The sequence below is a fragment of the Physeter macrocephalus genome, chromosome 11, assembly GCF_002837175.3.
Source record: "Physeter macrocephalus isolate SW-GA chromosome 11, ASM283717v5, whole genome shotgun sequence".
NCBI lineage: Eukaryota > Metazoa > Chordata > Mammalia > Artiodactyla > Physeteridae > Physeter > Physeter macrocephalus.
The window spans coordinates 45,454,573-45,466,961 of NC_041224.1; the positions used below are offsets into that span (position 1 = coordinate 45,454,573).

At 39.8% G+C, this 12,389-nt stretch overlaps 1 protein-coding gene across 1 annotated transcript in view; it reads right to left on the bottom strand.

The window, feature by feature from the left end:
• Positions 1–1,229: 1,229 nt before the first annotated feature.
• Positions 1,230–12,389, bottom strand: part of BCL2L10 (BCL2 like 10) — a 72,598-nt gene continuing 61,438 nt past the window's right edge. Inside the window, 1 exon segment of the mRNA XM_024128951.2 lies at positions 1,230–3,192. Within this exon segment, the coding sequence (XP_023984719.1) occupies positions 3,149–3,192 (44 nt within the window). The 3' untranslated portion in view covers positions 1,230–3,148.

Consider the following 12,389-nt stretch of genomic DNA (forward strand, 5'->3'; position numbering starts at 1 on the left):
TTTCCTTCTGCTAACTGGGTTTTGTTTGTTCTTCTTTCTCTAGTTCCTTTAGGTGTAAGGTTAGATTGTTTACTTGAGATTTTTCTTGTCTCTTGAGGTAGGCTTGTATAGCTATAAACTTCCCTGTTAGAACTGCTTTTGCTGCATCCCATAGGTTTTGGATCGTCGTGTTTTCATTGTCATTTGTCTAGGTATTTTTTGATTTCCTTTTGATTTCTTCAGTGATCTCTTGGTTGTTTAGTAACATATATTGCTGTCGATTTCCTCTTTTATAGATGTTAGCAGTTGCCTTATGTATTGAGGTGTTCCTATGTTGGGTGCATATATAATATATAATTGTTATATCTTCTTCTTGAATTGATCCCTTGATCATTATGTAGTCTCCTTTCTTGTCCATAGTCTCCTTCCTTGTCCATTGTAACATTCTTTATTTTTATGTCTATTTTATCTGATATGGGTATTGCTCCTCCAGCTTTTTGATTTCCATTTGCATGGAATATCTTTTTCCATCCTCTCACTTTCAGTCTATATGTGTCCCTAGGTCTGAAGTGGGTCTCTTGTAGACAGCATATAGATGGGTGTTGTTTTTGTATCCATTCAGCAAGCCTGTGTCTTTTGGTTGGAGCATTTAATCCATTCATGTTGCCACTCCCTTCTGGCTTGTAGAGTTTCTGCTGAGAAATTAGCTGTTAACCTTATGGGATTTGCCTTGTATGTTATTTGTCGTTTTTCCCTTGTTGCTTTCAATTTTTCTTTGCCTTTAATTTTTGCCAATTTGATTACTATGTGTCTTGGCATGAGTCTATTTCCATTTTGTAGATAAGTTCATTTGTGTCGTATTTGAGATTCCACATATAAGTGATATCCCATGGTATTTCTCTTTCTGATTTCACTTAGTATAATCGCTTGGTCCACCCTTGTTGCTGCAAATGGCATTATTTTTTTCATGGCTGAGTAATAGTCCATTGTTTCTATGTACCACATCTTCTTTATCCATTCATCTGTCAGTGGACATTTAGGTTGCTTCCATGTCTTGGCTATTGTAAGTAGTGCTGCAATGAACACAGGGTTGCATTTATCTTTTTGAATTAGCGTTTTCTTTGGATATATGCTGAGGAGTGGGATTGCAGGATCATATGGCAAGTCTATTTTTAGTTTTCTGAGGAACCTGCATACTGTTCTCCATAGTGGCTGCACCAATTTATTCTCACACCAACAGTGTAGGAGGGTTCCCTTTCTCCACATCTTCTCCAGCATTTGCTATTTGTAGACTTTTTAATGATGGCCATTCTGACTGGTGTGAGGTGATACCTTGTTGTAGAAGAACAACTGATTTTAGACAAATCCCCTCAGCCCTGAACCCAGAGCCCTTCTACTCCCTGCTTGTCTGACTACTGGGCAGAACTGTAGGCTCATGAACTTGTCTTTTAGGTTTTTAATCTCTGGAGAACTAAATATTATTTACTTCTCACCCTAAAAATACAATTTTTTTTGTTTTTATCATTTTTATGTGGCTTATTTTTACAGTTTTTCTGTGGGAAATTAGCATTTACAAAAATATAAAGTCACTGTACTGTTGTCCCAAATACATAAAAGGCAGATAGCATGTAACAGCTTCCCAGAACAAATGCAGTCACTGCAAGAAAAGGAGAAAGGAGTTTTGTGGGATGGTCAGAGAAAGAATGATAAATTATAACAACACCCAATTTTCCCTAATAGGGCAAAACCAGGAACATCGTCCCCCAAGGTATACCTTACATGGTTCAGTGATTCCCAGAGCTCTATCAATGCAAATCAGGGAAGTGGAACATGATATTTAGAGATATGAAGTCACTTGGCCAAAGCTGATTAGTGGTAAGAACAATATTTTTTAGGTAACATTTAGTTAGTATGTGTTACGTGGCAGGCTCTAAGTACCTTATGTTTCATATAATTCAATCTTCAAAATAACCTTATGTTGTAAATCTGTTAATAGGTATTTTTCTATACTAATGAGGAAACAGATGTTACAAAAGGCTAAATAATTTGTCCAATGTCATTCAATTAAAAAGTGGCAGAGCTGAGATTAGACCAGGCAGGGTCAGGCGGCCAGCCAGTAGTCTTAGTTTGCTTTTCAGCATGTCATTGTGCTAATGGCTGTGGGGGAAACTCTGAGTGATAATCAGGTGGGTGCAGTATTGTGGCTGGGATAGAGGTCTTGGAAGTCATATGACCTTGGTTCAAGAACTGGCCCCTTACCTGTAATGTGTCTTTGGGCAAGTCACTCAACCTCTCAAAGTCTGTTTCCTCAAATGAGTACAAAGCATCGAGTGAATAATGAATAAATGTTAGTTAACTAGTATAAATAGCTGTGAAAGCAGGCAGGAGTGAATATACAGAGAGGAGAGCTTAGATAAAGGTAAAGGAGAGGAAACATCATACTATACTTTGAATAATTTTTAAATTCCCAATTAACCCTGAAAAAGTTGAGAAAAATTCCCAACTGATAATGCAGAGTTTCAAATCAGAAAGCAGAAGCTCAGGGATAAGACAGAAGGTGGGGACAATAGCAGTTTCTTTCTGGCTCAGAATTCTTTCATTTCTACAGTGACTACTGCATTGGGCCTTGAAATGGACCACTCATTAACACTGAGTCTTCAGAACTAGAATGTCCAGTGACTTGGCATTCAGATTGCTTTGGATATAAAGATAAATTCCTGAACCTAGAACTGATGAAGTTTTGCTTCTGTACCAGTTACTTTAGATGCTTACTTTGTATTGTTTTTTAATGGTGGCCAAGCAAAGTGACTTGCTTTCCTTCTCCTGCAAAGGAAGAAGGATCATCTTAAGGATTCCATTCTGGGTAAGTAGTGCTCAGCTCCTGGTATCACACACTTTCTCCTCCTGAAACCTCCAACACCTTCCTCTGGACGAGGATCTTGCTTCTTATTTCACTGAGACAATGGAAGCATCTGAATAGAACCACCACATGCTCTCTCCACCACATCTCCCCCATGCTGTGCATCTGTCTGCACACTTGGCCTTCTCTCCTCTAACCAGGGAGACCACTCTGCATCTATGTAAGGCACTCCTCCATCCGGGCATGAGGGCCCATCTCCTCTTGTTCCTGCATCTCGTTCCTTCCATCTCTTGGATCAGTCCCATCAGTCTACACACATGCTGTTATTTTTCCCTTAAAAAATTCTCTTTTTTCTATTGGAAAAAGATAAACACTGATGAGTTATGACATTAAGGCACTATAGTTAATATTGTCACTGTGATTATAATTTTTAAGTTCTCATCTAAAAACAATATATACTAAAGTTATCAGAGGTGAAACAATAATTCTTTAAAATACTCCAGTCAGAAAGTTGTAGATGAAACAAGATTGTCTAAATATCAATAGCTATTGAAACTGGGAAACGAGTACATGTATCAATCATCTAAAAACAATATATATATACTTTATCAGACAGAGGTGAAACAATAATTCAAATACTCCAGTCAGTCAGAAAGTTGTAGATGAAACAAGATTGTCTAAATATCAATAGCTATTGAAACTGGGAAACGAGTACATGTATCAATAGGTCCATTTTACTTTTCCCTCTATTCTTGTGTATGCTTGAAAATATACATGGAAAAGGTTAAAAAAATCATCTTAATTCTACTTTCTCTCCAGCTATTACATTCTTTGCTTCCCTTTATGGTGATACTCCTTGAAATAGTATATTCACTGACTCTGATTTTTTTCCCTCCTATTCTCTCTTGAAACTCCTTTATTCAGGTTTTTTCCCCTTACCATTTCAGCAAACTTGCTTAAGACCACTAATGACCTCCACATTGTTAAATCCAGCGGTCATTTCTCAGTCTTCATCCTACATGACCCATCAAGCATGATTTGACAGCTGATCTTTCCTTCCTCCTTGAAACACTTTCTCCACCTGACTTCCAGGACTGCAACCTGTGGGGGACTTGCAGTTGTCAACAGTACTGATATTCTTTTAGCTCATTAACTCCAATGAGTAAAAATGGTTTCTGAATACATTTGATTTCCATCTGGTGTTAATTACATGCAAGGAAAGGATGTGCTCAAGGGCACAATGCAATGTTGGCAGCTGGTCACAAGAGTGAGGCTGGGAGTAAGGGCAGTATAATGGTGGCATGAGTTGTTCCTTTTTTTTTTTCTCTCCACTTCAACCTACAACTATTAGACATCTGTAACAGAAAGTGCCTCTGCACACACACCAAGACACCCAAGAGATGCATCCACCTGTGCATCTGAAAGTGGGTGGGTTGTATCTTGGAGAAGACCACAGAGCCAAGGGAGTTGCAGTGGTGGTGGCAACAGTCTCTCTGGTAGAGGAGGTGGAAAGTGAAAGGGGTGACAGTCTGCCTGGCAATGTAGGTGGCAGCTGGAAGGCCGTATTGTTCTTTAGCAACACCTGAGTCCTGAAGAGAGACCTCTGTAACCAGGAGGATGGAAAGGAAAGAAGGCAGCCAAAGACAACCGAAGGTATGGGTTTCCTACCATCTGTCCTGGAATTCCATCAATAAGTAAGTCCCCCTACACACTGCTGGAACTCCCCCAGTGGAAGATTGCCCCTACCAGGCCATGGGCATACCCAAAGCTCCAAGTGCTTATTATATACCCCCCCACCCCCCAGTCTGTCACCAGCCTTTGTTCTTTTTTTAACACCAGCTTTTTTATGCACATGCTCCCAACTTAGCTCCAGTAAGTCAAAAACTTGTGCTCTATTGCCACCTTCTGGAAAGCAAAAGAAAGGCTTCTTATTACCAACGTATTTATTAGACTCAAAGCAAACAAAGCCTTACCTAAGAAAGGTATTTGTTACTTCAAATGAAAATGTGCAGAGGCAAATTTCATCAAACACTATGAAAAAAATCGTCGTAATATGGCAAAAGCAAAAATAAAATGACAGTTTTTCAGCAACTGAACCCAAAGACACAGAATACTGTGATCTACCTTATAAAGAATTCAAAAGAGTTGTCATGAAGAAATTCAACGAACTTTCAGTGAACTGAGGAACGAAATTAATGAACAGAAGGAATACTTTACCAAGAGAATGAAATTCTAAAGAACCAAACAAATTCTGGACCTGAGGAACTCACTCAGGAAATGAGATGAAGGCTGCATTAAAAACATTGGAAATAGAGCAGATCACATGGAAGAGAGAATTAGCAAGGCAGAGGATAGGACTTTGGAAATGATTCAGGTGAGGGAAGCAGTCAAGATTGTGGAGTAAAAAAAACCCTGAGCTCACCTCCTCTCACAGGCATACCAAAATCATAGCTATCTGCAGAACAACCATCAATGAAAAAAAAAACCTACCAAAAAAGGTCTTCTATAACTAAAGATATAAAGAAGGAACCACAACAGTTAGGAGGGGGCAGAGTCACAATATAGTCAAGTCCCCTACATATGGGTTGGCAACCCACAAGTGGGAGAATAATTATAATTTTTTAAAAAATATCTTCAGTTGCTTTACAATGGTGTGTTAGTTTCTGCTGTATAACAAAGTGAATCAGCTATACATATATCCCCACATCCCCTCCCTCTTGTGTCTCCCTCCCACCCTCCCTATCCCATCCCTCTAGGTGGTCACAAAGCACCGAGCTAAGGGAGAATAATTACAATTGCAGAGGTTCTCCCAAAGGAGTGAGACGTCCAAGCTCCATGTTGGACTCTCTAGCCCAGGGATTCTACACCAAGAAGATGAGCACCTAGAGCATGTGGGTTTGAAGGCCAGCAGTGCTTACTTTCAGGAGTCCCAGAGTCCGTAGGAAATAAGAGACTTCACTCTTAAAGGGTGTGCACAAAATATCACACACTCCAGGCCCCAGGGAGAAGCAGTAATTTGATAGGAGCCTGCTGATCTTGGAAAGTCTCCTTGAGGCAAGAAACAACTGCAGCTCATCCTGGAAACGCAGACACTGATGGTAGCCATGTTTGGGAGCTCCTTCTACCATGTGGACACTGGTGCTGGCAAGTGCCATTTTGGAATCCTCCCTCTAGCTTATTGGCCCCAAGACCCAGCAACTAACTGGGTGTGACCACAGTCCCACCCACCAGTGGACAGGCTGTCTTAAGACCCTCTGAGCCCACAGCTGCCTCTGGACACTGCCCTGTCCATGAGAGGGCCCAGGTCCCAGCCCCACATGCCAGTGTGCAGGCACTAGCCGAGGCCCCCCAGGACCCACTCTCACCACTAGGGCACAGACACCAGCTGCAAGAAAACTGTAGCCCTGCAGCTTGCAGACCCAGCAGGCCAGACTCTGCCCAGGGACCAGCTGGGCCCTGGCCACCAGCAGGCCAACACAAGCTTCAAAATACGCCAGGTCCCACAGCCAACTGTGTCAGGAATTGGCCCCACTCACCAGCTATCTGACCCCAGTTCTGGGACCCCTGGGACCTGCAACCAGACCCCAGGACCCACCTCTATCAGCCAGGAGGCTGGCACTAGCCCCAGGACCCAGATTCACAGAGCAGTGGGTGGACAACAGCCCTGGGGTCTCCTGGACCCTGACTCTGCCCACCAGTAACCCAGCATTAGCCTAGAGAACCTGTGGGGTTCCACAGTCAGCCACCTCATGACCCAGTCCTGCCAACCAGCAGCTGGCAGCCTCCACAAAAGGTAGGACCTGGCAACCAACCAGGCTAGGGCCAACCAACCCTACCAGACTGACCACACAGTCAGCCTACCAAGACAGAAAGCCCCACACAGCTCTCTAGGAAAGCCTAGCACATATAGCTCTGGTGGCAAGAGGGGAGTGCACTGCTTGGATGCATAGGACATCTCTTACAAAAGGCCACTTCTCCTAGGCTGGGAAATGTGAAGAACAAATTAGGCAAAATGAGGCAACACATGAATATGTTGCGAACAAAGGAACAAGATAAAACCCCAGGAGAACTGAGTGAAGTAGAGATAGGCAATATACCCAAGAAAGAGTTCAGGGTCATGATTGAAGATGAACAAAGAACTTGGGAGAAGAATGGATGCACAGAGAGAGAGATTAGATGTTTCTAACAAAGAGCATATACAAAGAAAAATCAAACAGATGAAGAATACAATAACTGAAATGAAAAACACACTAGAAGAAATCAACAGTAGACCAAATGATACAAAGGAATGGATCAGTGAGCTGGAAGACAGTAGTGGAAATCACTGAAGCTGGATTAAAAAAAAAAGAATAAAAAGAAGTGAGGACAGTTTAAGACCTCTGGCACAACATCAAGTGCACTCATATTGACATTATAGGGGTTCCAGAAGGAGAAGAGAGGAAAGAAAATGATACAAAGGAATGGATCAGTGAGCTGGAAGACAGTAGTGGAAATCACTGAAATTGAACAGAAAAAAGAATAAAAAGATATGAAGATGGTTTAAGAGACCTCTGGGACAACTTAAGTGCACTAATATTCACATTACAGGGGGTCCAGAAGGAGAAGAGAGAAAGAGGCTGAGCACATACTTAAAGACAGAATGGCTGAAAACTCCCCTAATTTGGGAAAGGAAATAGATATCCAAGTCCACGAAGCTCAGAGAGTCTCATACAGGATTAACCCACAGAGGAACACAGCAAGAAACATTATCTTTAATATCCTCCCTTTTTAATTACAATGGCAAAAATTAAAGGCAGCCAGGGAGAAGCAGCAAGTTACACACAAGGGCACTCCCATAAGGCTATCAGCTGACTCTTCAGCAGAAATTCTGAAGGCCAGAAGGGAGTGACATGATATATTTAAAGTAGTGAGAGAGAAAAACCTAAAACAAGAATAATCTACCCAGCAAGGCTCTTGTTCAGGTTTGTTGGAGAGATCAAAAGCTTTAAAGACAAGCAAAAGCTAAAAGAGTTCAGGATGACGGAAGCAGCTTTACAAGAAATGTTAAAAGAACCTCTAAGTGAAAAAGAAAAGACCACAACAAGAAAACATGAAAATTACAAACGGAAAAAGCTCACTGGTAAAGGCAAACATATAGTAAAGGTAGGAAATCATTCACTCATAAAGCTAGTAGGAAGGTTAAAAGATAATAGTAAAATAATCTATATCCACATTAAGCAGTTAAGGGAAAGACAAAACAATCAGATGTAAAATATTATGTCAAAAACAGTAATTGTAAGGGGAGGAGAGTACAAATGCAGGGTTGTTAAAATGCATGTGAAATTAAGAGATCAGCAACTTAAAGCAATCATTCATATCTATCTATCTGCTAGCTAGCTGTATGTGAACCTCATTGTAACCATAAATCAAAAATCTATAATAGATACACACAAAGAAGAAAAATGAATCCAAACATAACACTAAAAATAGTAAAATCACAAGAAACAAAAGACGAAAGGAACAAAAAAGGCCTACAAAAACAAATCCAAAACAATTAACAAAATGTCATAAGAACATATACATCAATAGTAATTTTAAATGTAAATGGACTAAGTGCTCCAATCAAAAGACAGAGTGGCTGAATGGATACAATAATCAAGACCTATAAATATGCTGCCTACGAGAAACTCACTTCAGATCTAAAGACACACACAGACTGAAAGTTGGATGGCAAAAGGTATTCCATGCAACTGGAAATCAAAAGACAGGTGGGGGTAGCAAAATACACTTTAAAATAAAGACTTATAAGAGACAAAGAAGGACCCTACATCATGATCAGGGGATCAATCCAAGAAGAAGATACAACAATTGTAAATATATATGCACCCAACATAGAAGCATACATAAAGGAAATATTAACAGACACAAAGGGAGAAATCAACAGTAACACAATAATAGTAGGGGACTTTAACACCCCAATTATATCAAAGGAAAGATCACCTAGACAGAAAATAAATAAGGAAACACTGGCCTTAAAAGACACATTAGATCAGGTGAACTTAATAGATATATATACAGAGCATCCTATCCCAAAACAGCAGAATACACATTCTTTTCAAGTGTACATGGAACATTTTCCAGAATAGATCACATGCTAGGACACAAAGCAAACATCAGTAAATTTAAGGAAACTGAAATTCTATGAACCATCTTTTCTGACCACAGCAGCAATAGACTAAAAATCAACCATAAGAAAAAAAAATTCAAAAAATACTAACGTGGAGGCTGTACAATATACTACTACACTACCAACAGATCACTGAAGAAATCAAAGAGAAATTTAAAAATACCTGTATACAAATGAAAACAAAACCAAACCTCAACAATCCAAAATTCTATGGGAACAACAAAAGCAGTTCTAAGAGGGAAGTTTACAGCAATACAAGCCTACCTCAGGAAACAAAAAAACTGAAATAAATAAACAACCTAACCTTACACCTAAAGGAGCTAGAAAAAAAACAAACACCAAAGTTAGTAGAAGGAAAGACATGGTAGAGATGAGAGCAGAAATAAATGAAATAGAAACAAAAAAAATAAAAAATCAATGAAATTAAAAGTTTTTTTAAAAAGCTAAACAAAATTGACATACCTTATCCAGACTCATCAAGAAAAAAGAGGGCCCAAATCAATAAAATCAGAAATGAAAAAGGAGACATTACAACTGACACCACAGAAACATAAAGGATAAGAGACTACTATAAATAACTATATGCCAATAAATTGGACAACACAGAAGAAATGGAGAAATTCCTGGAAATGTACAATCTCCCAAGACTAAACCAGGAAGAAATAGAAAATATGAACAGACCAATTTAAAAAAAAACCTCCCACCGAACAAAAGTCCAGGAACAGATGTCTTCACAGGTGAATTCTACAAAACATTTAGAGAAGAGTTAACACCTGTCCTTCTCAAACCATTCCCCCCAAATTGCAGAGAAATGAATGCTTCCAAACTATTCTACAAGGCCATGATCAAATTAATACCAAAAACTCAGACAAAGATATCACAGAAAAATGAAAGTTATAGGCCAGTATCACGGGTGAACATAGATGCAAAAATCCTCACAAAATATGAGCAAACTGAATCCAACAATACATCAAAAGGATCACACACCATGATCAAGTGGGATTTATACCAGGGATGCAAGGATTTTTCAATATCTGCCAATCAATCAAAGTGATACACATTAACAAATTGAAGAATAAAAACCATATGATCATCTCAATAGATGCAGAAAAAGCTTTTGAGAAAATTTAACCTGAATTTATGATAAAAACTCTAGAAAGGGGGCAGAGAAGATAATAAAGGCCATATATGACAAGCCCACAGCTAACAACATATTCAAAAGTGAAAATCTGAAAGCATTTCCTGTAAGATCAGGAACAAGACAAGGATGCCCACTCTTGCCACTTTTCTTCGACACAGTATTGGAAGTACTAGCCACAGGAATCCGATGACACAACTAAAGGGAATCCAAATTTAAAAGGAAGAAGTAAAACTGTCACTGTTTGCAGATGAGAGATACTATACATAGAAAATTCTAAAGACACCACCAGAAAACTACTAGAGCTCATCAATGAATTCAGTAAAGTTGCATGATACAAAATTAATATATGGAAATCTGTTGCATTTCTATATAATAACAATGAAATACTAGAAAGTGAAATTAAGGAAACAATCCCATTTAAAACCACATCATAAAAATAAAATACCTATGAATAAACCTACCTAAAAAAGGTAAAAGACCTAAACTCAGAAAACTATCAATATAAGACACTGATGAAAGAAACTGAAGATGACAACAACAGATGGCAAGATACACTGTGCTTGGGACTTCCCTGGTGGTCCAGTGGTTAAAAATCCACTTTCCAATGCAGGGGATGTGGGTTTGATCCCTGGTCGGGGAACTAAGATCCCACATGCTGCGGAGCAACTAAGCCCGCATGCCACAACTACTGAGCTTGCGCGCTGCAACTACTGAGCCCGTGCGCTCAGGATCCCGCGTGCCACAACTAGAGAGAAGCCTGGGAACCACAACTGGAGAGGAGCCAACATGCTTCAATGAAGAGCCCATGTACTGCAACTAAGACCCAACGCAGCCAAAAATAAATGAAAGAAAAAAGAAAGATACACTGTGATATTGGAAGAATTAATATTGTTAAAATGACCATACTCCCAAAGGCAATCTACAGATTCAATGCAATCCGTATCAAAATACCAAGGGCATTTATCATAGAACTAAAACAAAAAAGTTTTTAGTTTAAAAAAAAATTTATTTGGCTGCGCTGGGTCTTAGTTGTGGCACACAGGATCTTTAGTTGCAGCACGCAGGCTCTTTTAGTTGCAGCATGCAGGATCTAGTTCCCCGACCAGGGATCAAACCCAGGCCCCCTGCATTGGGAGTGCAGAGTCTTAACCACTGGACCACCAGGGAAGTCCAAAAGTTTTTAAAATTTGTATGGAAACACAAAAGACTTCAAATAGACAAAACAACCTTAAAAAAAGAAAAGAGCAGAAGGAATCAGGCTCCCTGACTTCAGACTATACTACAAAGCTACAGACATCAAAACAGCATGGTACCAGCATAAAAACAGAAACCTACATCAATCAAATAGAGAGCCCCAAAGTAAACCCACACACTTATGGTCAACTAATCCTGAACAAAGGAGGCAAGAATATACAATGGGAGGGCTTCCCTGGTGGCGCAGTGGTTGAGAGTCTGCCTGCTGATGCAGGGGACGTGGGTTTGTGCCCCGGTCCGGGGGGATCCCACATGCTGCGGGGCGGCTGGGCCCGTGAGCCGTGGCCACTGAGCCTGCGTGTCTGGAGCCTGTGCTCCGCAAGGGGAGAGACCACAGCAGTGAGAGGCCCGCATACCGCAAAAAAAAAAAAAAAAAAAAAGAATATACAATGGGAAAAAGACAGTCTCTTCAGCAAGTGGTGTTGGGAAAATTGGACAGCTGCATGTAAATCCATGAAGTTCAGAACACAGAGGCCTGCATACCGCAAAAAAAAAAAAAAAAAAAAAAGAATATACAATGGGAAAAAGACAGTCTCTTCAGCAAGTGGTGTTGGGAAAATTGGACAGCTGCATGTAAATCCATGAAGTTCAGAACACACCATCTCACCATATACAAAAATAAACTCAAAATGGCTGAAAGACTTAAAGACATGACACGGTAAAACTCCTAGAAGAGATCATAGGCAAAACGTTGTCTAACATAAATCATACCAATGTTTTCTGAGGTCTCCCAAGGCAATAAAAACAAAAATACACAAATGGGACCTGATCAAACTTACAAGCTTTTGCACAGCAAAGGAAACCATAAAAAATAAACGAAAAGACAACCTACAGAACAGGAAAAAATATTTGCCAATGATGTGACCAACAAGGGCTTAATTTCCAAAATATACAAACAGCTCATACAACTCAACAACACACAAATAACCCAATTGAAAAATGGGCAGAAGACCTAAAGAGACATTTCCCCAAAGAAGAAATACAGATGG